The sequence below is a fragment of the Saccopteryx bilineata genome, chromosome 1 (genome assembly GCF_036850765.1).
Source record: "Saccopteryx bilineata isolate mSacBil1 chromosome 1, mSacBil1_pri_phased_curated, whole genome shotgun sequence".
NCBI classification, from domain to species: Eukaryota; Metazoa; Chordata; class Mammalia; order Chiroptera; family Emballonuridae; genus Saccopteryx; species Saccopteryx bilineata.
This window is the reverse complement of record NC_089490.1, coordinates 388,861,318-388,885,192: the sequence shown is the minus strand read 5'-3', so window position 1 is coordinate 388,885,192 and position 23,875 is coordinate 388,861,318. Positions and strand designations below refer to the sequence as shown.

General features: G+C 44.6%; 1 protein-coding gene and 1 non-coding gene across 14 annotated transcripts in view; both read left to right on the top strand.

Moving 5' to 3' along the window:
* PHF21A (PHD finger protein 21A) overlaps window positions 1–23,875 on the top strand; it is a 177,476-nt gene that overhangs the window by 139,503 nt on the left and 14,098 nt on the right. For 9 of the 13 annotated variants that reach the window (XM_066251378.1, XM_066251367.1, XM_066251368.1 and 6 more), the window contains 7 exons: window positions 3,832–4,083; window positions 5,296–5,385; window positions 8,929–9,222; window positions 17,035–17,133; window positions 20,485–20,536; window positions 21,377–21,456; window positions 21,920–21,980. In XM_066251378.1, the coding sequence (XP_066107475.1) occupies window positions 3,832–4,083; window positions 5,296–5,385; window positions 8,929–9,222; window positions 17,035–17,133; window positions 20,485–20,536; window positions 21,377–21,456; window positions 21,920–21,980 (928 nt within the window). The remainder of the gene's footprint in view (window positions 1–3,831; window positions 4,084–5,295; window positions 5,386–8,928; window positions 9,223–17,034; window positions 17,134–20,484; window positions 20,537–21,376; window positions 21,457–21,919; window positions 21,981–23,875) is intronic. The other 4 variants (XM_066251380.1, XM_066251377.1, XM_066251379.1 and 1 more) reach the window with 2 other exon arrangements.
* LOC136321631 (U6 spliceosomal RNA) lies at window positions 8,028–8,132 on the top strand. Its single transcript, XR_010728777.1, has one exon. It is a non-coding gene; the product is annotated as a U6 spliceosomal RNA (small nuclear RNA).

Sequence of the window (23,875 nt, the reverse complement as noted above, 5' to 3'; positions counted from 1 at the left end):
AGTCAGTATTTATTGGGTACTCTCTGTATGCTAGATTCTGGTACACAAAGAGGTAATAATGGCCCCTGCCTAGAATTTGGTGTACAATAATTATTTTCATTCATTTTGTAAGTACTTATCAAGCCTTTATTGTATGCAAGCATTGTGCTAGGCAACGGAGAGGGTAGATTTCCCAAATAAGACAGAATTCTGTCTTCAAGAATTTAAAAACTTCAGAGAAGAGGAGGAAGAGGTGAACAGCTGACAAAGAAGAAAATGGAAGTACCAGCAAAGTGCTGTGGAAAGACCAGAGGACAGTCATTCTGAGTGGAGGGAGCAGTGAGAACTTCATAAAGGAGGTGGCGTCTGAGCAGCGCCCTGACGATGAGTGAGATCTCAGTGATGGGTGGGGGGAGAAAGAGCATCCCGGGAGTAGAGAGCAGTGTGAACGGAAGTGTGGAGTCAGGAAAGGAAATGCGGCCTGGAGGAGAGGAAGACCTGCGTGGCTGGAGCAGGGATTTCAGGAAGCCGTGGTGAGGGAAAGAAAACCATAAGGGTGGGAGGGGGCTGGCTTGTGGGGGGGCCCCCCAGTGCCTGACAGAACCTTTGCGAATATTGGCAGTTCTAGGGAGTTATTAAAAGTTCATGGGGTCAGGGACAAATGAGAGGTTGCGTGTGGCATATATTCAATATCTAAGTTCAGAAAGCAGTAACTAGTAAATAGCAATCACAGCATGGGCAGGGAAGAGAAAGTTGTTCATTCTGAGTCAGGTTAGGTATGGAGGCGTAGGGGGACCAGTTCTCTTTGCTTAGTTAAGCCCCACTCATGCTTATATGTGTATTTTGAAATTGTTTCAGTAGACACGAAAAGAAAATGAAAAGATAGAACAGTTGAATGCAGGTATACCCTTCAACTTCTATTCACAACCCTGTCACTTTTGATGATATAATACACATGTAAACTGGCACACAGTTAATAAAACCAAACAAAATAAACCCTACAGACAGAAGGGAGGGCTCTATCAGTAGTAGTCTGAGTGTGCCACAGGGACCTTCCATGCAAAATCAAACCAAGAAATAGTCTGAAATAGCTGTGGAAATTAATAAGAGCCCAAGTAATAATTTCTCTAAGTTCTGATTTGTGCACTGGAGTTTTTGTATGTTTTCAATCGATACCTCATGCTGTGTAGATAGACAGCAATAATAACAAAACAAAAAAAATGAAAAGGATTTTTCAGCTTGTGCCTCTCGCCATGTAATTCTGTGTTAACTTCTAGTTCGTGCAGTGTGGATTTTGTCCAAATTAAAGAGCCCCTTCATGAAAGTGTGGGAAACTGCTCTCTTCTCCTGAAGGCACTCATAGACAGCATCAGCCAGCCGAGGACAGCTTCCATAAAATTAATTTTCTTTGTTGTTAGGTAGCTTTCCTCTCCGCATCTTTTATTCCCTCCTGCAAGAACAGTTCAGAGGTTTTCATAAGGTTTGAACTTCAGAATTTTAGATTCTCTTTGTCATCTAACTCTAACACTCCAAGAGCTTGTTATATTCTTAATACTTAGAACAGAGCAAGCACCAGACCAGGAGAAAAGATCCAAGTAATACCTGTGTTGATACCTGGTGTCCATAAAGAGTTCGTAAATATGTTCTCCAGGAAGCTTTCCTTGCTACATGTACTAGATCTTGTGCCTGTGTATACAAAGAGTTTTATAGATGCTAGAATACATGTAGTAAAATTAGCCACAACTATTTACAAAGGAGAATAAAAATGCTAAGCTAAGATGTGAACAAGCTTGTTAGGTTTCTGTGTTTAAGTGTTGCAGTCAATGGTAAGTATATAATTCAGGTGAGTTTGAGGTTTTACTCACTTTTTTAGAATTATTCAAAATATTGATAATGATTTACCTGAACCAAAGATATTTCAAATAAAAGTATATTAACCTCCTTTAAAGCAATAACAACATGCACAACTATTCTTAAAATCCACATCTGTGAGTTCTCCTAATTAGAGCTCTATTTCCATAACCCATGGTAGTACCAGGATTGAATGCCATCTGGTGTGACTTGCTCACCACTTCAAAAGTTCTTTGTATTTAGATGTTTTAAATTGAAAGATAGAGCTAAATCACACTGGGTTAAAAACACTTACTACAAGTGTTTTTAATGTGAAGTCAGTCCTTGCTGCTACACTAGGTAACATTTCTAATAATTAGTAACATCTAGCTTTTATTTGGTTTTCATCAGTGATAGAGAATAGATGGCCTGCTCACCCCTCAAGTGAATGAGTGCTCCCCTTTTACAACCGTTTCAAATTTGAGGAGGCAGTGACCAGGAGACAAACCACTCTTGTGTTACGGACTTAAAGAAGAAGCAAAGATTTGGGTGGTCCTGGTGACAAGCATTAATCAGGGTTGCTGATTACGCTACGATGGGATAAACGAGGCCAAATCATGAACGTTTTGGCTAATAGAAAATAAAAAGGTGTTAAGAAATTAGGGAATACATGCATACATGTATGTGTTTAAGGCAGAAAATGGAAATAAAGATTTACCTATAACCAAACAACTTAATACACAAGTACTTATATGGACTCTGAAATAGAAATGCACAAGGGACTTTGTCCAGATCTGTCTCTGGGAGAGTAGGGTCCTGTTCACTGGTCTGGAGCACTGCTGTCCAGAAGAGCCTGCAGCACTGTTGGAAGTCCCCACCATCCAACTTAGTAGTCACTAGTCACATGTGGCTGTTCAACACTTGAAATGTAGCAAGGTGACTGATGAACTGATGTTTTAATTTTATTTTGCTGTAATGAATTTAATTTAAACAGCCATATGTGGCTAGTAGCTACCAAATCGGACAGTGCAAGTGTAAGGTAAGAAGTTAAAGGGTGGGGTAGTATCAAAATCAGAACCAGCAAATGGGACCAGATAAATACCCACATTCCTAAAATATCTGGGTCTCGAGTGACTGACTAGCAGTGCTAGGTTGATATGTGTGCCGTGTAACTGGCTCCTTTAATGACTCTAGTAAAAAGTCTAGAAAATACAGCTTCAAAGCTGCAGTAGCTCTTACAGAGCATCAGTCAGATCCTCTCGCCTCAGTCCATCCTCTGATCTATAAGACTTTGTGAAACTCAGGTGTTTGTTTCCACCTTGTCACGTTTCACTGGATCTTTGATCACTTCTGCAGCAGTTCTCCAGAGGGGAGATTATAGGTAGTGACTCATATCCCTTTGGTATCAGGAGCTGGTATTTACTGTACTAGTTGGTTTTATTATCCGGGTGTTTGGATGTACGGCCTCTGAGGCAACAATTACACTAATCCTTATGTGAGGTTCCCTTCCACCTCTCCAGGGTGACGCTCAAGAGAAGGAAAAGCTACTGTCCTTTTATCCCTGCCTTTGTGTCACAGAGGCGGATAATCAGAATTATACGATGGCTTTCTTCCCATTGATGAGGTTGTAGCAATTAAGGGTAGAGATAGTGCATGCCTCATTGATTTGCAACTTCTACAAAGTTTAAATCAATCGAGAGCAAGCTAAGAATTAGGAAACCCAGAAGAAGTAAGTACAGCTTATATCTATAAACTTGCCCCGTTTGTTGTTGAAAACCTTGTGCCCGTATTAATTGCAGTTATTAACTGTGAGCTTGAAGCTAAATTTGAGAACTCTGGCAAACTAGCAATTGTCTTTCTCTGTAGTAAAATGTGTGCTATATGTACGCAAAAGAAATGTTATACTGAGAAACTTGACTAATTATGAGAATTAATTGCTTTATTTTCTGCTGGGGGTTAGCAGCATATTGTTTAGTGGGATCACACTTCAGTGTCTTAATATCTGTTCTCCATGTCTCCTAGAAGACTGTAACTACAGCTTCTATGATTACCACAAAGACACTACCTCTCGTCTTGAAAGCAGCAACTGCGACCATGCCTGCCTCTGTTGTGGGCCAGAGACCTACCATTGCTATGGTGACCGCCATCAACAGTCAGAAGGCTGTGCTCAGCACTGATGTGCAGAACACACCAGTCAACCTCCAGACGTCTAGTAAGGTCACTGGGCCTGGGGCAGAGGCTGTCCAAATTGTGGCAAAAAACACAGTCACTCTGGTAAGCCAGCAGCTGCTACTCATGTGTGCCCACATGAGAGGGTTCAGGACATGCGTTTGTAGAGTGTATCCGTTTCGTGCTCCTGCTGGATCTCAGTCTCCAATACGACCACACCAGGTTCCCCTTTGGGGGTGGCTAGGAAATAGAGCTTTCCTACTGTCTGCTCAGATAACTAGAGCGGTGTCCTGGCACCAAAGACCAAGCCCTCTCAGTGCGTTACCTGAGGTCCAAGTCTGACTTGGCTGGAGGGGGAAGACGCCCCCCACAGAGGATGCACACTGCTCCCTGCATCTCTCCCTGCTCTCCGCCGCCCTTGCTGTGAAACTGCAGGGCTTAGACTCTCTGGGGCTATGTTACTGATTTTGGGAAGCTCCCTACTGAATTCTTTTAGTTCATTACCCCTTGAAATTGACTGCACCCAGGAAGTACTGGAGTTTGTTGGGGTACTTTAAAAATATTCAAGAAACTCACAAATTAACAGTGTCCATGTCCATCAGAAAAGAAAAAAAAAAGATCCCTTGAAAGAAGAAATACTTGAACAAAATTATTCACGTGGTTTCTAGGGTAAACCATTGAGAAACCGATATTCCCAGAATCTTGGGGAAGGATAGCCACATTGAGGTTTAAAAGTTTTCTCCTGAAATGGCAGCTAAGAGTTCTTGGTGGCTTTTGAATGATAACCAGTGATGAGTGAAACTGGGGAGCAGTGAAATGAAGCTTCGCCACTTACACCCAGGAGTCTTTAGAGAAGCAGCCAGGTACCTCGGCCAGATGCTGAGAGGTGGAGAATGCTCCATAGGAATAAAGCCATCCTCTGTGAGATAAAACTCTTAATGTTCGGAAAGGGCCCGTTTGGCCAGACAGGAACTTTGATTTTACTTTGGATCCAGTCCTGACTTTTAAAATACTTATAAGTGCAAGAGTTCTTGAGTGTCAAAGGAAATTGTCTTAAGGTTGCTGAGCCTGCATGTGCGACACTAGGTCCGTGAGGGAACGAATGTGGTTGGTTCGCTCTAAGGGGTGAAGCATGCCGGTGGGAGAGTTAAAACAGCTTCTTGTGGTTAATTCAGGCAGTTAATTCCATAGTGAAAGCTTCTAGAAAATATTGCCTGATCCAGAGAACCGTGGTGCCGAAAATACTGTAAGAATGTCTAGCTTTGATGTTGAACATGTATTGTCCTCTCTGGTTTACTGATCTTTCTCTTTTCTCAGCAGGTTCAGGCAACACCTCCTCAGCCCATCAAAGTACCACAGTTTATCCCTCCTCCTAGACTCACTCCACGTCCAAACTTCCTTCCGCAGGTGAGCAAACCGCTGGCCAGCCCAGTGCGGGTTAGCGGGACGGAGGTCCGTGCGGGCCTCCCGCGCAGCCGCTACTCCTGCCGGCTCAGCTGCGTTCAGACCTAGCCGGGCCCCAGGTCCCAGCTGCTGAGCTCTGCACCACGAAGAACCGTACTTTGTCACCAAGGTTTCTTCACAGTGACCAGTGGCACTAGCAGGGGGCTGTAGGGAAAGGGAAATTTCCTACGTTAAAATAAATGAAGGGAACACCACTTTAAACCTTCCAATGTCGACTTACTGGAGGAAGTTAGCCAACACCTGCCTGCTGGCAGGGAAGGAAGAGAAGTGCCACTTTTCCCCAGTATGCCAAAGAGAGCAGGAAGGAACCAACCACCAAGCTAGCTGGTGGAAACCATCCAGTTCTACTCTGGAAAGTGAAGGCATTAGCATCACACCCAAACACAGAGCCTTGCTTACGAAGACTTAGGCGAGGGGTCTCCACCGGGGGCTTTCTGTGTAGACCCCAGCGACTCGGCTTGCCCGCGTGCTCTTGGGAGGGTTCTTACAGCAGTGGGGCTGAACTCGCCGTCCTCGTGGCAGAATGTCGGGAGTGCCCAGTCTGGTCTCGGGGGGAGCTGATTTGCCTGATGGGAAGGCTGGGAACGCCTATCTGAAGCCCCAGGTTTCAGGCAAAGAGGAAACAGAAAGAAATTTTATGGTCAGTAGCCATAAGTGATTCCTGGACTGCCTATATGATTTTAATTACATATCGGATAAGTTCTTAATAGACACCCTGCGTTTTCAAAAAAGGTACTAAGCACTATGGACATGCCACTTTTCAGGACCGACAGTTCCCTGCCCTTAGAGAGCTTCAGACACATGTACAGCCAGTTATACCGTCTGTCATGGGAAGGACAGGGGAGTCTGAGAACAGAGGAGACCCAACTCATTCTTAAGAGTATTATATAGGATATTTTCTTGAGGAGTTAACATTCGGCCTGGGACCTAAAACCCTAGTAAAGTTAGCCTGAAAAAGTTTTGGCGGAAGAATAAAAATGCCCCAGGCAGAGGGCAAAACATATGCGTAAGTCTGGGATAGAGAAATGCATGCAGGCTTACAGAGCCAGACTGGACTTGGTGTAGTGGAGCACAGGGGGCCACGTGGCTGCCTCGGGCCGCAGAGAGAGGTGAGCCTGGAGAAGCGCACTGGGCCAGCGCCTGTGGAACACTGCGGGCTACATAGGAATGTGGGCCTCATCTCAGGAACTGTGGGGAGCCGTTAAAGCATTTCATGATCAGATTTTTGTTTTAGAAAATTCCTTCTTGCCACTGTGTGGAGATAAGATTAGTGGTCAAGACTGGGAGGAAGAACAGTTAGGGTATTGTCAGCCACCATAATAGCTACTGTGTAGACAGTCCTGCTACGTGCCACTTACCGTGTAGGCACTTTACAGGCGTTGTCTGTTTTAATCCTCACGACAACCCTATGAAAGTAGGTATTGTTCTTTTTTAGGTAAGGACTCTAAGGCTTGGTTTATGTTTTTATGGTGGCTCATGACTCATTAGTCGGCTGTGAAATGAATTTAGTGGATTATAAGCAGAGTTTTTAAAGAAAATGAGCATAACATAATAGAAACTACTAAAGCACCTAGCACATAAATTTTGTTTTATGAAGTTTTGATTGTATAAAGATGGAGATAAATGTCTGTGTGTATGAACCGGTTACAGTGTGAAATGTGTTTCCTGTATGTGCAGCGCCCACCACAGGGTCATCTTAAGTTTAACTAAAGTTTCAGACTTTAGTTAAAGACTGTCAAGGGCCACACTTGGCACCAATCTACACTGCTCACAAAAATTCAGGGATATTTTATAGCTTCATATTCATTTTGAAATATTCCCAAATTTTTGTGAGCAGTGTACTTAGAATGATATAGGACAGAAACTAGAACTTGCCAGCTCTTGCTCAGGATCAGACATTTTTCTTGAGTTGGGATCCCTACAGGAGCCCAGACAGCAGTCTGTACAGCTGTCCACAGATAGCTCAGGTGCGGGGAGATCAGGACGCGGGGGAGCCCTCTCACATAGAAGCCTTATGCTGCACAGAAGCCGCTGTATCTTGTAACAATTGCATAGGCATGGCTTTCAGGGTCCCCGCAGTGGACATGCCCAGTTATGAGTCACCCCACTTCAGGAAGCCCAAAGTATGGTGTCCCATCAAGCATGCATATATATATTTATAAACTTTCCTGTTCAGATTCAATTTAACAATAAGGGGTCATTTCTATTATAAGTAGTGTTGTCTGGTAACAGTTGCCATTCTTACCTTTATCAGGTTTCCAGGGGAAGAGAGCTAGACTGTTAACTGAACTTCAAACTCTAATGCGCAAGGGGAAAGGAGTTTGCCCATAGGGTCACTGTTTAGAAAGTTTGAAAACTAGTGGCTTAGAGAGACCAGGTAAGTTGCCTAAGGTCCTACAGCTAGTAAGTGGTAGAACCAGGATTTGAACCCAAGCAAACCCCATGTTTTTAATCACAATTTTCTTCCACTGTTTCAGTAAGCCAAACAGAGGATGGAGCGGTGGCAGTGAGGACAAAAAGTAGGAGGTATATGAGAAGGATTTAAGAAGTAGAGGTGGAAAAGGAAGCATCAGAATTATCCTGAAGTGCTCGCTTCGGCAGCACATATACTAAAATTGGAACGATACAGAGAAGATTAGCATGGCCTCTGCGCAAGGATGACGCAGATTCGTGAAGCATTCCAAAAAAAAAAAAAAATTATCCTGAAGTTTATTTAGGAAAGGAAAGGCCATTTACTGAGGTGATGATTATAGGAAGAAGAGAAAGGTGGAGGAAGAAATTAGTAAGTTTTAGACATGTTGATTTTGAACCTCCTGTGAGCTTTCCAAGTAGAGAGGTCTAAAGCAGTTGAATTTGATTCTGAAACTTAGGAAGTGTCTGGTGTCCTGAGTTACAAGTGTGGACGTGTCCAGTACTTAGGTGGTAACCGAAGCCATAGGCTGGGCGAGAGCTCCCAGGAGGAGGGAGAAAAGGGGTGCCAGGACAGAATTCTGAGAAATAGTTATATTTAATGTTGGACGGAGGAAGAAGAAGCCCACAAGGGAGATGGAGAGAAGGACTGGCCAAGATGCGGAGTTGAAGAGCCAGAGGTAGGGGTGAACTGTGGATAGGAAGAAATGCAGAATGTGAATTAAGGCCATTGGCAGCTCTATTACCATACTCTGGGCACAAGTTCTGGGTGGGACCAGAATCTGGATTGGGCTTTTGACCTCAGCCTGAGGAGACGGCATGGTGTAATAGAGGGACTAGTTTAGAGTCAGAAGAACTGCATTCTAGGGTAGCATTTGTATCCTCTTAAGAGCGGATGAGTCTTTTATAAATTATGTATCTTGAGATATCTACAAAAATAATAAAACCAAAGTGACTATTAATCAATATTTGTACTAAATAACATTTCACATCTGTACTATGGAAGATCTGACAGTTACTTAGACATACAGGAAGTTTCTTTTAGTAATACGATAATTGTTCTCTCTTTCCCCGTAGGTGCGACCTAAGCCTGTGGCCCAGAATAACATTCCTATTGCCCCAGCACCTCCTCCCATGCTTGCAGCTCCTCAACTTATCCAGAGGCCTGTTATGTTGACCAAGTTCACCCCCACGACCCTCCCTACCTCCCAGAATTCCATCCACCCCGTCCGTGTCGTCAATGGGCAGACTGCAACCATAGCCAAAACGTTCCCCATGGCCCAGCTCACCAGCATTGTGATAGCTACTCCAGGGACCAGACTCGCTGGACCTCAAACTGTACAGCTTAGCAAGCCAAGCCTTGAAAAACAGGTACAGGCAAGAGTGTGCACCTGCTTTGGGCAGTAGCCGTTGAGGCTGGGCTATCTCTAAACACATCTTCTCAAGGGCTCTTTAATCTCAGCATCATTGTCAGTAACCTGTTGCTTGTCGTGTGATAATTTATTCAAATTGCAAAAGAACCATTCTTACTGAAGGAAGTTGGGTTGCTTTTTCCAGGATCCCCTCAGAGGCGGATTCAGAGTCCTGTGTGAGTGTGCTCCCCCTGCTGGTTTTGAAGCAGAAATTCACAATGGGTTCCACTACCCTCAACCAGGAAGCACAGATGAGGTAGTGAACAGAAAAGGCCGTATTAGTTTCGGTCCAGTAAGAATCCAGATGAGGACAGGACTATGAAAGTCTGGAAGAATAAACAAAAGGAAAGGGATTTCACCTCACAGATATCCCCTGGTTATTGCAGATAATGAAGTGCCAAATGAAAAAGATTAAAATTTCTGGAAAGCATTCTTTTAACTTGGGAGGATACAGACATTTTAGCCCATATGTTGAAGCCTTTTGTTTATATTTTTAAAAGCAGATGTTCTATTAAAAAGATGAGGCTAGAGAAATACAGGTAATCTCTAAAATTACTTTAAGGGTTCTGTGATGGAAAGACTCTTAAAAGCAAGATAAAAGGATTTATAGGCATTCATCATATATTCTATTTAAGGGAAAAACAATGATAAAAAAAGAAGAATTTTGCAAAGAAAAGCATCCTCTTTTATAAAGTTGCTTTAAAAAGTCATTGACCTACTTCTGATTGCTCAAGTTTGAGTTCTCATTCATCTGAAAATAGTCTCTGATGATGGTGAATCTTCTGCTTCTGGGTGGCTGACTGATTCCAAGACGCTGGCCAGCTGGTGGGGCGCAAGCAGGCTCTCTGTGGCCCGGGCCTTCTTGCGCAGAGGAACCTTAAGCATGGAGCACCCAGCTTTCTGCCCGGCAGCTCCTGGGTGCTGCAGACCCCTCACTAAGTGTCTGGGCACCAAAATCTGATGCTCAGACAGCACAAGCAAGAACACACCTCTGTTTCAGGAGAACCTTACTCAGGGAGTGCTTTGAGAAACATTCAGAAATAAATTATGTACACACATATTTTAGGTCAGAAGTTTTCAAACTTACTATCAGAAGAGCTACAATATTAAAATGCAGGGTGGGGCAAAAGTAGGTTTATAGTTTTGTAAAAAAAATAATACAATAATTAAAAAATCATGACACAAGAACACGACGGTGTTTCATGGACTCACAACTGTAAACCTCTTTGCCCCAGCCTGTATTGAATACAGAATTGACAAGCTGAGGGATCTGGGTGGAGGCATGTTTGAATGTCATCTGCCCGGGTGTCCTGGGATGGCTCCTAGAGTACCTCTGAGGACCCTTAGAACCCTAAGGAACGTGGTCTCAGGACACTATTTTAGATTGCTAAATATCATTTCTCTTTAACTTCTTTTTTATAAAGTTATTTTAGGAAAGAAGAATTTTTTCAGCTTTCTCTTTATTTTTACATTTCTTGTTTTTTTCTCATTACAAAGATAATATTCATTGTAAAAGAAAAATGCAAACGTATTGTAGAAAGTGCATCCCCCCCATAATCTATGAAGAGGCTAAAATCCCCTCTAATTTTAACCCCCAAAAGTTGCTATTAACAGTATAGGCTATATTTATACCTCTACATATTTTCTATGCATTTACTAATATTTTTAAAGCAAAAAATAGTTCATATGTATTTTGTCCCTTGCTCTATTTCTTATTAGAACTGGAATGTCTTTTCATGTCCCGGCCTTACAGATTGACAGAGCTTTTAATTTTTATTATAATATCATAGAAAGGTACCTATGAATTCTTAAAAATAAAAATTCTTTTGTAGTGGTAAATTCTCCGGTCTCTCTCCTTGTTGACCCTGGTAGAGGAGTCGGTCATCCTGGTGTTCGTGTGGTAGTGATCTGGCACGACGATCATGCGGGTCACCGCACTCGGCAAGGGTCACCCGCAAGGTTACCAGCAACGAACTATCTATAGACCAGACTCCATTCTCAGAACTCTCTTCATGTGTTTCTACTCTCCTTCTTTTCTTTCTCATGTTTCGTTCCTACTCTCACTGGTGGAGCCATCAGATCTCACAGACGGGCTTAGAGTAAAACAGGGTACATGCAGGGTTTACCGTTGTGAGGATGTGGAGCAGAGTTTATTCTTGCATTATTTATCAATTATTGTGTCATTTGCCATATGAACTGTGAACCTGCTTTTGCCCCACCCTGTATGTAGCCACGAAGCACCACTTAATAGCCTGCTCACAGAATTATCAAAACCTGTTCCCAGCAGTCCCTGTGTGACCAGGCCAGGTGGGTTCCTTTCTGCTTTCTACTGTTTCTTTAGGGTGATAACTCTCATTCAATAAAAATATGATTACCTGCCCACTGCTGTGCCACAGGCGGTGTCTGAGTACAAAGCCGGGTACATCAGAGCCTGGACCCTCCCAGAGCATAAGTTTCGTGCGTTTGGAACAGGGGGAGCCTGGCAGGTTGTGTGGAGTCACAGGCCACCCACCTGGCCGAGGAGAGGGGTGACGGTGTCCGTTCTAGCAGCGGTGGTCTTGCCTCCTCCCGTCAAGCACCATCAACTTCCTTGTTCAGCCCAGAGAGGGTCCCTTGTCTCCGCCCTCATTAGAAGCCACATTACACTGTGGCTCTGAAAAACCGAGTGGTAGAGTTTAAAGAGCTTTGAGACTAGAAACATGTTTTAGGCAGAAAAAGCAGATAAATCCAGACTTATTGGCCCCTCAGCACTTTCCAGCACTTTAAGAAAGGGGCTGACCACCCTGTTGATGGGATGAGATAAAGTGTTTTATGTCCGTAGATAATGTCGGGCAGTTATTTCTCAGGGATTATGTTCATTTCTTTCCCTCCCCACCATACCTCCTGCGACAGAGACCTCTGTGCATGCCCCAAGGCTTGTCTACTGACAACAGTTCCAGGTTTTGTGAGAAAAACTGCCAGATTACTACCCATTCTTCTACTCCATATATACCTTGCATAGGAGCCTACATAACATCCTCCGAAAACAAAAAAGGAGTACTTTCAAGATGAGAACATTATCTGAGTCTTCCCTCTTAGTAAACGTGAGCTGGTGACTCTTTACCTTCCATTTTAATACTATTGTAGAAAAAATAGATCCAAGGGACCAAACAATGGATTTTGCTTTGCCTTCAGTCCAAATTTATTGAGCCTTAATTGATGAAACTATTTGGACATTTATTTGCTCGTTCCTGATGTTGATTATTCATGCAGCCAAGTCTCAGAAGGTGAATTTGGAATTAAGGGTATAAAGTGATTAACTTAGTCATCGTCTTATCCAGAGTTTTTTGGTTTTTTGTTTGTTTTTTGTTTTTTGACAGAGAGTCAGAAAGAGGGACTGATTGGGACAGAAAGACAGGAAGGGAAAGAGATGAGAAGCATCAATGCTTTGTTGCAGCTTCTTAGTTGTTCGTTGATTGCTTTCTCACATGTGCCTTGACCAATGGGGGGGGGGGCTACAGCAAAGCAAGTAACCACTTGCTCAAGCCAGCGACCTTAGGCTCAAGCCAGTGACATTGGGCTTCAAGCCAGGGACCTTTGGCCTCAAGCCAGCTACCATGGGTTCATGTTTATGATCCCGTGCTCAAGCTGGTGATCCCACACTCAAGCCAGATGAGCCTTTGTTCAGGCCGGTGACCTTGGGGTTTCAGACCTGGGTCCAACATGTCCCAGTGCGACGTTCTATCCACTGTGCCACCACCTGGTCAGGCTTGTTCAGAGTTTTTTATTTCTATCTTTATAATACCAAAAAGAACAGGATTTACAAATTTAAATAGCTGTGGATGTGAAGCAGGAAATATAGATGAAAAAAGCAAGCTGGACATTTTAGTTTTCCATTTTCAATAGGAGTATAAGGAATATCCCACTTTTATCCTTAATTTCTCTTTGAAGTAGTAAGACAAGCATGACAAAATTGACAATTTGGCCTTGGTGTCAAGAAGATGATAGAGTCTGACCAGGCGGTGGCGCAGTGGATAGAGCGTCGGACTGGGATGCCGAGGACTCAGGTTCGAGACCTCGAGGTTGCCAGCTTGAGCTCGGGCTCATCTGGTTTGAGCGATGCTCACCAGCTTGAGTCCAAGGTCGCTGGCTCAAGCAAGGGGTTACTCAGTCCGCTGTAGCCCCACGGTGAAGGCACATATGAGAAAGCAATCAATGAACAACTAAGGTGTCGCAACGAGAAAACTGATGATTGATGCTTCTCATCTCTCTCCGTTCCTGTCTGTCTGTCCCTGTCAATCCCTCTTTCTGACTCTCTCTCTGCCTCTGTAAAAAAAAAAAAAAAAAAGATGATGATAGAAAGTAGAAAGGACTGTGACACACTGGGCAAAGTACACTGCTCACAAAAATTAGGGGATCAGGGACCGTGCAGATACTCCAGTACTTTCAGCCTTTTGTATAGTGCATTTTCACCAACGAAATAAAAGTTGGTTTTGCATTCATTTGCATAATCTAACAACTTTCTTTGACTTGTCGTTTGCTTTTCTAATGTTCCTGTTTAATAAAGAAAAATCAAATGCTTCTTTTTTTTAATTGCTTTATATTCATTTTGAAATATCCCCTAATTTTTGTGAGTATTATAACATACTACATCTCCAGGAAGCAGCTGCTTCTTGACAACAGCCAAGTTTTATCATATGGAAACTTTTTCACAAAGAGCCAGAAATCCAGATGTTTTGAGAAATGGCCTAGTCTAAAATACTGGCAACTGTTTAAACACCATATAGGCAAGAAATAATCTGCCAGGAAGCTTCAGCTCTGGATAAGGGTTTATAATCTCTGATAGAGACCAAACTTTTAGCTTCATTCATTTGTGTTTGTTTTCTAACTTAATTTTTTAAATTGAGATGAAATTCACATCACATAAAATTAAGAATTGTTGAAGTGAACAATTTTAAGTGAAAGAACATATGATGAAACCAATTTTACCATAGGCTAGTTTATATAATATACCATAGGAACTTGTTTATATCAATTAGCCTGTAGTAAAATTGGCCAAAGGCAGTTTCCAAGAACCTGTTGACTACATTAGGTGAGGACTTGCTGTGTACATTCCTAGATGCTTTTGTCAGAGGCCATATGGAAAGTTACCCCAGCCTAAGGTGGGCAGGACGGAGGTCAACCTCTGAATCAGTCCTCAGGGAATCACCGAACAGGTCAAAACGTGTGACCACCACGCTTTTGGGAGCAAGGCCCATACTGCTTCCCCTGGCACCAGCAAGTCATACCAGGATCACAGGCTGCCATCCGCACACCTCTGCCCAGCTGGGGAATGGGGCTTTCGTAGTTAGGAAAGGAAAAATGCTTCCTTAGTGAAATTGAGCAGCCTCTTTCTTAAGTGCCCCTCCCCCATTGCAGTCAGTTTTTTTATTAGATTCCAGAGTTCTAAAATGGAGATTCTGTTTCTGCCAGATTAATGGTTGCTCCCGTAGAAGGAGTGATTCTTAGAGCTCCCTGTTCTACCGTTTCTGTGCCATCACTCCCCCGCCCCTATGGTTTTTGTTTGTTTTAAACAACAAACATTCATTATGTCACACAGCTTCTGGGGGTCAGGAATCAGCTGGCATCTTAGCTGGGTGGTTCTGACTGAAGGTCCCTCATATGTTTGTGTTCAGATTAGTTGGCCAGGGCTGCAGTCATCTCAGAGGCTCAACTGGGGTTGGATAATCTACTTCTAAACTCGGTCATGGGGTGCTGGCGGCCTCACTTCTCGCTGGCTGTTGGCAGGAGATTCGGTTCCTCACACGTGGGCCTCTTCATAGTGCTGTTCACAGCGTGGCAGCTGGCTCCCCCACAATGAGAGGGCCATGAGAGAAAAATACCCCCCATGTTTTGTTTTATTTTTATTTTTTGGATGCTTTTGACGTTTTTTATCCAGCCCTGAGATCATTGTACTCTTGTGCATGAGAGGGAAAATCTGAGTCCTGGATAGTTCCTTCGTGGAGAGGCATTGGTTTGCCCTTCCCTGGAGGCTTTGCTCAGCCCTTGAGATGGAAGCGAGTGACTTCCGGGAGCTTCCCACAGCCTTGGAGTAGAGCCCCAAACCCTGACAGCTGGCTTTCCCCTCTTCCTCTTCGCTCAGACTCCTGTCCTTCACTTTGAGAGAGCTGTGGCTCTCCAGACACCTGAGCTCTTACAGGTGTCATCATAAACTACTTTCCCACATGTTCCCTTGTAGGTATATTTGGTGGTTTGTTTACTGGAGTAAACATGTCCTTTTGGTTCAGAAATGTGTGTGGTGTGAGAGCGTGGAGAATGAGATTCTTCTGGTAGGCTGTATTCCCCACTCAGAAGAGCAACATCTCTTTACAGTGTAGCTGCTCTGCGTGAGGCACTGTCCTAGGCACAGGGGGGTGCGAGAGTGCGCAGAGTATCCCTGGTCTCAAGTAGCCTAGTGGTCGGCAAACTCACTGGTCAACAGAGCCAAATATCAACAGTACAACGATTGAAATTTCTTTTGAGAGCCAAATTTTTTAAACTTAAACTATATAGGTAGGTACATTTCTTATCGAGGTAGTGCCCACACATGGTATTTTGTGGAAGAGCCACACTCAAGGGGCCAAAGAGCCGCGTGTGGCTCACGGGCCGCAGTTTACCGGCCACTGCCTATATATAGTGTATAGAGGAAGGGGGACAGGCCACTGGTGGAAAAACAAGACAGCATTTGTACCCAAAGCAGAGCTACACTTTCCTCAGGTAATATGAGAAAACAAGGAAAATATGGAAGCAGCCAGGAAGGAACGTGAAAGATCTTTGTGATTGTGTTTAGTCTTTCAGGTCTGGTAATAAATTTCACAGCATAATGATTTTTAAGAACCAAAGTCTTTCATTTGGTGCCTGCTCATCAATAATCAGTTTCATTCTCACTTATTTAATTACTTGTTGTTGCTATATGAAAAGACCACCGGCATCTGCTTTTTTAATTTTGAAAAAAGTAAATTAGGTTTGTGTTTAGTTTTATCCACTGTTCTAGCATCATTTCAGTATTTACAGAGGGCTTCATGAAATGAATTATCCATTGGGCCATGATAAGAATAGTAATGCAAGCCCCGTCTACCAATTTGCTAGCTGCCATTTGTGTTTGAAGATGATAATGCTACTGGTGTTTCTTTTGTTTGAATGGATGCATCTGAAAGACGAGGTTGCAGGTAATCAGGATGTCAGCCTTTTGCAAGATGACCTTTCCTTAGCAATTGAATCTCTCTAATGGATGATGCAGACAGGTTTTAAATATCCCAAGTGACGGTAGTTCTGCAACCTCTCTTAGATTGTAATTTAAAATGTTCTGAAATAGAGGAGTGTGTATCTAAGATTTTTTTTTTACATTATTCAGATCTTAAGCATGCTGTGGACTAGAGTTTGACCCATAAGTAACAACAGTGGGCTTGCTTTTGGGAAACTGCCCCTACATTCTAAAATACATTAAAATCAGAGAAAGCAGCCCGGACTTTATTTTTATACATAGGAATTAAACCGTGGGTTTTTCTTTTTGTATAAACCATTGTATTTATAGATTCATATTTACTCTAGTTTTACAATTTAGCCATTTCAACTGGGGCCCTACATTTTATATTTCTTTCCTTCCAAAATGAAATTCCCATTACTTCCTTTAATACTCTGTTTCCAATTTGAGTACGTTCTTCTTTCTTGTTGACTGCAGTCAAACTGTATTTGTTTTCATTCTTTTAATGAAAAGTGAATTCTGAATTTTCATTTCATTTTCTTCTCCTAGACAATTAAATCTCACACAGAAGCGGATGAGAAACAAACAGAGAGCCGCACCATCACTCCACCTGCTGCACCCAAACCAAAACGGGAGGAGAACCCCCAGGTAGGCCAGCCTGCGGGATGCGTGGCTGTCTGCGGGGGTGGGGGTGGGGGTGGGGGGTTCTTCTCACAACAGGGCACACTGCTCCTGAATCACTTTATCTGGATTTTCTTTTGCTTCCTCACTGTTCAGTAATGTTACTGCCAAGTCAGGGTGGCCTAAGGTAGATTAAGAGTGTAGCGTTGAGGCCCTGGAGGGTTGAATACTCAGTGGTAAGAGCGTCAGCCTGGCATGTGGATGTCCTGGGTTTGATTCCCAATCAGAGCACACAGAAGTGTCCATCTGCTTCTCCACTCCTTCCCCTTTCACTTTTCTCTCTCTCTCTCTCTCTCTCTCTGTCTCTTTCTCTCTTCCCCTCCTGCAGTCATGGCTCTATTGAAGCGAGTTGGCCCTAGGTGCTGAGGATGGCTCCATGGCCTCTGCCTCAGGTACTAAGAGCTTGGTTGCTGAGCAACAGAGCAACACCCCAGATGGGCAGAGCATCGCCCCCTAGTGGGCTTGCCGGGTAGATTCCAGTCAGGGCGCATATGAGAGTCTGTCTCTGCTTCTCCTCCTCTCGCTGAATAAATTAAAAAAAAGGTGTCCTTGAGTGCCCATGAGCTGGCATACAGACATTTTATATACATTACAAATGTGAAATATAAGATTAGTGATCATTTGCCCAGATATCCCATTTCATTCCTAATGATCATTATGTTTTGTTTGCCTCAGCCAACAGTTATAAGATGTTCAGTTCCCTTAGCGAAGGTCTATTTATGTTATCGATTACAGTTGTTACATGTGCTTTTTTGTTATTACTGTTGTATCACATTAGATTCCCAAATCCCAAATGAACTGGTAGTTGAAAAGTAGTTCATTGAAGCATAAAAGTAGGGATGAAAATAGTAACATCTGTACCACAACCATGGATGGAATTATAAACTTAAATAGCAGACAAGACTCTTGTACAAATATAGAACGTGAATTCATATGTCCTTAGATAAGAGAACTTTTAAGTTTGATGATTTTGCATAAGCCGCTATAAAATAAAAATTAGACAGGTGATGTGATGAGGAATATCTGATAGTTGGATTTTATTAGACTAGTAACACATTTCCTTCTCTCCTCAGTGCACTTTGTAACAAAACCTGTCAAACTGGCATAAAGCCACCAAATCTTCATGTTTTTAAAAAACAGAACACAGCAGTGATTTATTAAGTCAGTGAAGGGTTTTCTAAAACACATACAAATTATTCTTTCTGGTATGAAATGGATTTTTAACTTATGTTAAAGAAGGGACCAAAACTTGAACCAAAAAGCTATGTCAGCGGCGCAGCAGGGTGAGCGGGTACCAGCCGTCTGTGTAGAAGCAGGGACCTTGCCTCCCGGCTGGACAGAAGCTCTGCCCTGGCAAACGTGTGCCACACGGAGGCGAAAGTTCTTGACAGCCTTTTATTTGTTCATCCCTGACAATCTGTGCCACAGGAGAGGAGGGTCATTTATTTACTTACCTATTTAATAATTCTTTTGTGCCCTGGCCAGTTGGCTCAGTGGTAGAGCGTCGGCCTGGCATGCGGAAGTCCTGGGTTCGATTCCCGGCCAGGGCACACAGGAGAGGCGCCCATCTGCTTCTCCACCCCTCCCCCTCTCCTTCCTCTCTGTCTCTCTCTTCCCTTCCCGCAGCTGAGGCTCCATTGGAGCAAAAAATGGCCCGGGTGCTGGGGATGGCTCCTTGGCCTCTGCCCCAGGCGCTAGAGTGGCTCTGGTCGCGACAGAACGACGCCCCAGATGGGCAGAGCATCGCCCCCTGGTGGGCGTGCCGGGTGGGTCCCGGTCGGGCACATGCGGGAGTCTGACTGCCTCCCCGTTTCCAGCTTCAGAAAAATACAAAAAAAAAAAATTTTATTTTGTGAGCTCTTGTCTGGGCTGGCAAAGGTGAGTTGGATGTGAGTGGCCAAGAAGGCTGCTGTCCCTTGATGGAAAGAGAAGTGCATCTGAATGTCAGTGCTCACCCTGCTTTATTAACAGAGAACAATTGGTAGACAGCCTTCTAAACTTGATTCTGTTTTGAAGGGATAGTAGAAATTAGGAACGTGGCTATTTGGCAACCATAGCATGTAGGCCGTTTCTGAATACAGGGCGGGAAACGGGCAGCACGTCTGATGCCGCTTCTCCTCGCCCGGGAACTCTGGCTGTCAGGGGGGGAGGGGCCCTGCTCCAAGCTTTGGAATAAGAAATAAAGTAAAAGCATTTCTTCAGCGTTCTGGGGAGATCAGTCAAGGACAGTTCTGTGTTCTCCAGCGGCTTAGTGGAAGACTGCACCTTCATTCACAACACGCTGTCTTGAATAGCCTGAACCTATCACGTCAGGCCAAAATATCATGGTATTTAATGTTGAGGATGAAATGTCAGGATTTTTTTAAGGCCAAACTGTAGTATAAATAATTATACAGGAATATGCCTCCTAGCAATTGATGTTCTTCATTCATCAGCAGAAGAAGTCGGTGATGCGTGATTTGGCATATATAGCAACCGCACACGGTGGTATGGCGGAACAGGAAGCCCGCTTTCCAGACCGCACGCAGCCGGAGAGCAAAATAGGCATCCGCCAGTTGCTGTCTCCAACTTTGCGCAGCTTGTGTTTCGGCTTTGGGTGCCGTGTCCTAATCAGCCTAGTGAGAGATACAGCACTCAGAATCATAGTGTTAAGCAGAACCACCTGCTGTGATTCCTAAAACTCATTTAGCTTTAACTTAGTGTTGTAGCCACTGGTAGAAAGATGTAGGAAAGCCCAACCTATCGTGGCAAGTGAACTACTTAGAATTTTGAGTTTGTTGTATGGGGTGCTCTGCATGTTTTTCAAACATGAAATCCTCTTCTAAGAGGATTTCTTTTTGTTTTTTTAAAGATTTTATTTATTCATTTTAGAGGAGAGAGAGACAGAGAGAGAGAAGGGGGGAGAAGCAGGAGCATCAATCAACTCCCATATGTGCCTTGACCAGGCAAGCCTGGGGTTTCGAACTGGCGACCTCAGCGTTCCAGGTCGACACTTTATCCACTGCGCCACCACAGGTTAGGCCGAGGATATTCCTTTGAAAATAAAAACTTGGGTCATTCAAGATGCTGATTTCTGTCATTGAGGAAGAAGAGAATCTAGTCCCTCCTCCTCCTCCTTTGGGCCCTGTAAGACAGGAGGGCTGTGGAGTGGCTCCACAGCTGTTAGGAGTGGCGGACGCCCGCTCGGTCGCTGCGCCTGCGTCTTCCAGGCCGCCGGCCCGCTGGGCTGGCCTTCCCTAGGAGTCAAACGAGGAGCGGGCGGCTGGCTTTGTGAGAACCCAGACTGAAGCACGTTCATCTTTCGTTTCTCCCGCACAGAAACTTGCCTTCATGGTGTCTCTGGGGTTGGTGACACATGACCATCTAGAAGGTAAGAGAAGCTGTTCATCATGTTGCCTTTCTTCTGGCCCAGAGCTTTGTTCGTGAAAATCGTGTTTGATTATATTGCTAGAATAGAAAACTGAAACACAGATAGAGTTTCGTTCAATCAGTGAGGACTTCAGTTCCTTTAGCAGGAGTCTCAAACTCGCAGCCCGCAGGCTGCATGCGGCCCACCGAACAATTTTGTGCAGCCCGCAGACTAATCCACGAAGTTCAAGAGTTTGAGACCCCTGCTTTTGAGTAAAAATTGCTGATGTTCAGCCTCTCCCCTTGCTGTCATTGTACATACACACTACTGTCCTGGGTAGACCACCCAGTTGCCCGGATTAAGGTGACTTCTGTCTACTTAGGGGGACTTTTCTTTTTCCTGACAGTATGAAGCAGCAAATATGCCTCTGGCTTGGTATTTTTCCATCACTCTTGGTTATCAGAATCTTCAGAACTGTTACAAAGCCATACCTATCTCAGTTATTTAATTGAAGAAGGGTGAACTGTGGTTACTCAGTCTTAAGTCTGTGGATAAAGTTCAGCCGCACCTGTGACACCTGTGATCTAAAAATAAATCAGGACAGCTTGTTTACAAATGCCATCTGCCGTGACGCTCTCAGTCACAGAGAGCCTCTCTGTGGGTCAGCGTGGCCCTGCTGTCTGAGAGTGGGAGTGGACAGTCCCACAGATCTGCTCCCACCCTCTGCAGAGGTTGCAGGGAGACAAGGGCACTGGCCCCGTTTCTGGGTTGTCATGGGAAAACCGGTAGTCAAAACAGGGAAGTGAAGTTTTTGAGATTCCCCATACCTCTCTTCTAATTCAAACCTTTTGCTTTCCCAAGAAATCCAAAGCAAGAGGCAAGAGCGGAAAAGGAGGACGACAGCAAACCCAGTGTACAGCGGGGCGGTCTTTGAGCCAGAGGTACTTCCGGCCGCGCCGGCCTCCCTCCCTGCCCGGTGTCAGTTATGACCTGCTCAGCTCCCATTTGAGACCCTGCTTGAAAGCAGTGCCCTGACTGGACTTGCCCTGCTTTGTGAAATGATGCATTTTTCCCTGGCTGATTCCATTATTTCATTTTTTAAAATTCACTGCTTTCCCCTTAGTTTTTTTCCTAAGTCTGAACAGATACAAACCTTCCTTAAAAATTTAACTCATCCCGGCTTCACCACAACTGTCATCTGAAGCAGAGGCAGACCCCTCTGGAATGTGATCTCAGAGCCAAGCTTGTATATAATGAACTATGTTAGCGTTGAGAACGTGGGGTGACTGGCACGAACTCGTGGGCATGTTGACAGGCATGCTGTGCTTGGTCTTTAGCTTTTGGCCAGTATTAGTAGTAACCATGCTATTCAACCCGTCCTGTTTCCTTCTTCAACCCTCAAAGCGGAAGAAGAGCGCAGTCACCTACCTGAACAGTACGATGCATCCTGGGACCCGGAAGAGAGGTGAGTCCCTTTTTATATCTCGCCCGTGCTGCTGCCTTCGCTTTCTGTGTTGTGTCTCTTCCCTCTCCCCTTGAAAATAGTTTTGTTGTTGTTATTCTCTGAGTATGGGGGGGAGGACAGAAGGAGGTTTCTCATTAGAGTTCTGGACACTGAGTCAGGAGCCGCCTTTCTTGAGATGTAAGCAGAGCGAGCGGGGAACAGCTTAGTGCAGCACTTCTGCCCAGGCCCCCGGGCCGTGCGTGAAGACTGCGCAGTGAACAGAGCACCGTGCAAAAGAAAGCATTCCAGCATCACTGAGCAGAGCTGGGCTCTGCTGTTCCCAAGGCGTTCTTAGTACATAGTATCTAAGTCATCTTGCTGCCGCAGAGACCAGAGCATGACTCCTAAGTTTACGTGAGCTGCAGACTTTCCAGGAAGGAGAGAGGTAAACAAAAGGAAAACTTAGAATCTGTGAGAAGAAAAGGTCACTGTCCAAACAGGCTTCTGAAAGCAGACATTCCTAAAGAGCTCCACCCCCTATCTCAGCCCCCCCACCCCCCGCAGGCGCCCTCCCTCCCTCTCAGGGCAGAGACAGCAGCACAGCTCTCACTGTGCAGGTCTAAATAGGTCTTAATAGCTCGGAGTTTGAGCTCATAAACAAGGTTCTGAAATTGTTCTTTGATGTCAGTAATACATCCCAAGGTCCCTTTCTCCACATGATAATGTGTCCCTAAATTATAGTTCCAGGCTAGAAAGGTTGCAGAGTGAGTGGAGTAGCATACTAATTTCTGCGTAGGCACACACAGTCCCAGAGCTCCGGGAAGCTTAGGAGGTCGTCCTGACCCTCTATCTGCCTCAGGGAGGGCTGCTTTTCCAGGACCTCCTCTCCCCCAAAGAGATAGCGTGCCCACCCTGAGTAACCCATTCTTATGTTGCATCAGCCCCGTCTTTCAAGTGGTCAGAAATACTTAGACGAGAAACCCTAAGCTATTGCTTCCTATCAGTTCCTGGGCCACAAAATCATGGGTTATTCTTGATTGTTTTAGTTTGGGCAATTTTGGGTGACCTCTGACATGGTTCTCAGAAAGGAATCCCTAGCCAGCAGCCAGTTAATCGGCCTGCTGGTGGCCTGTATCTGCTAAAAGGACAGAGGTTAAATGATCCAGAAAGACCTTGGCATCTCTCGCCAAGGTCAGAGGATGAAAGCCTGCATTCACAAAGCATAGGACATGCCTCTGTGGGTAAACAAAGAGCATTTATCTTCCGCTGCTCCTCGCCGCTCTGCATTCCCCAGAAAAGACAAACCAGTCCAATCTGTCTTTATACTGCAGACACTCCCAGTTAACACAGATAGGTAATGTTTGTGCTATGTCTGACAGAATCAGGACTCCTGTGCATAATTTTGATATAAATGATAACTTGGCAATGTCGTCATCCCACGTACCATCCGCCGGAGCTCGTCGGCAGTTGTGTACCTCTCTGGCTCTTTTTCCCCCCCTTGGGTGTTCTAGGCATACGCTTTTGTTCCCTCACATCTTAGAAGCTATGACCCTGGCCTTAGAAGATAAGGACCCTGACTTAGACGTGCCAGGCAAGAGCGGTTGGCCCAGACTCTGCACACCCGTTGGGGCTCCTTTATAAGATTCTCTATAGCCATGAGGCTTGATTCCAAATGCTCTTGCTCAGGTTAGGTCCCCCAGTTAGCAGTGTGGCTGAGGTTGGCCTTCCCTGAGACTGCAGTAGCCCAGTGCTTCGACACATAGTTCACCAGAAAGTGCTAGAAACGGGGACAATTCTCGATCAACTGGGGAGGGGGCGGACACCTGTGTCCAGACCTGCTTGAAGTCATAGGTAAGCTCAGGACATCTTTTCAGCTCTTAGGGCCCAGCTACTCCTAGAACACATCTCTCACTAGC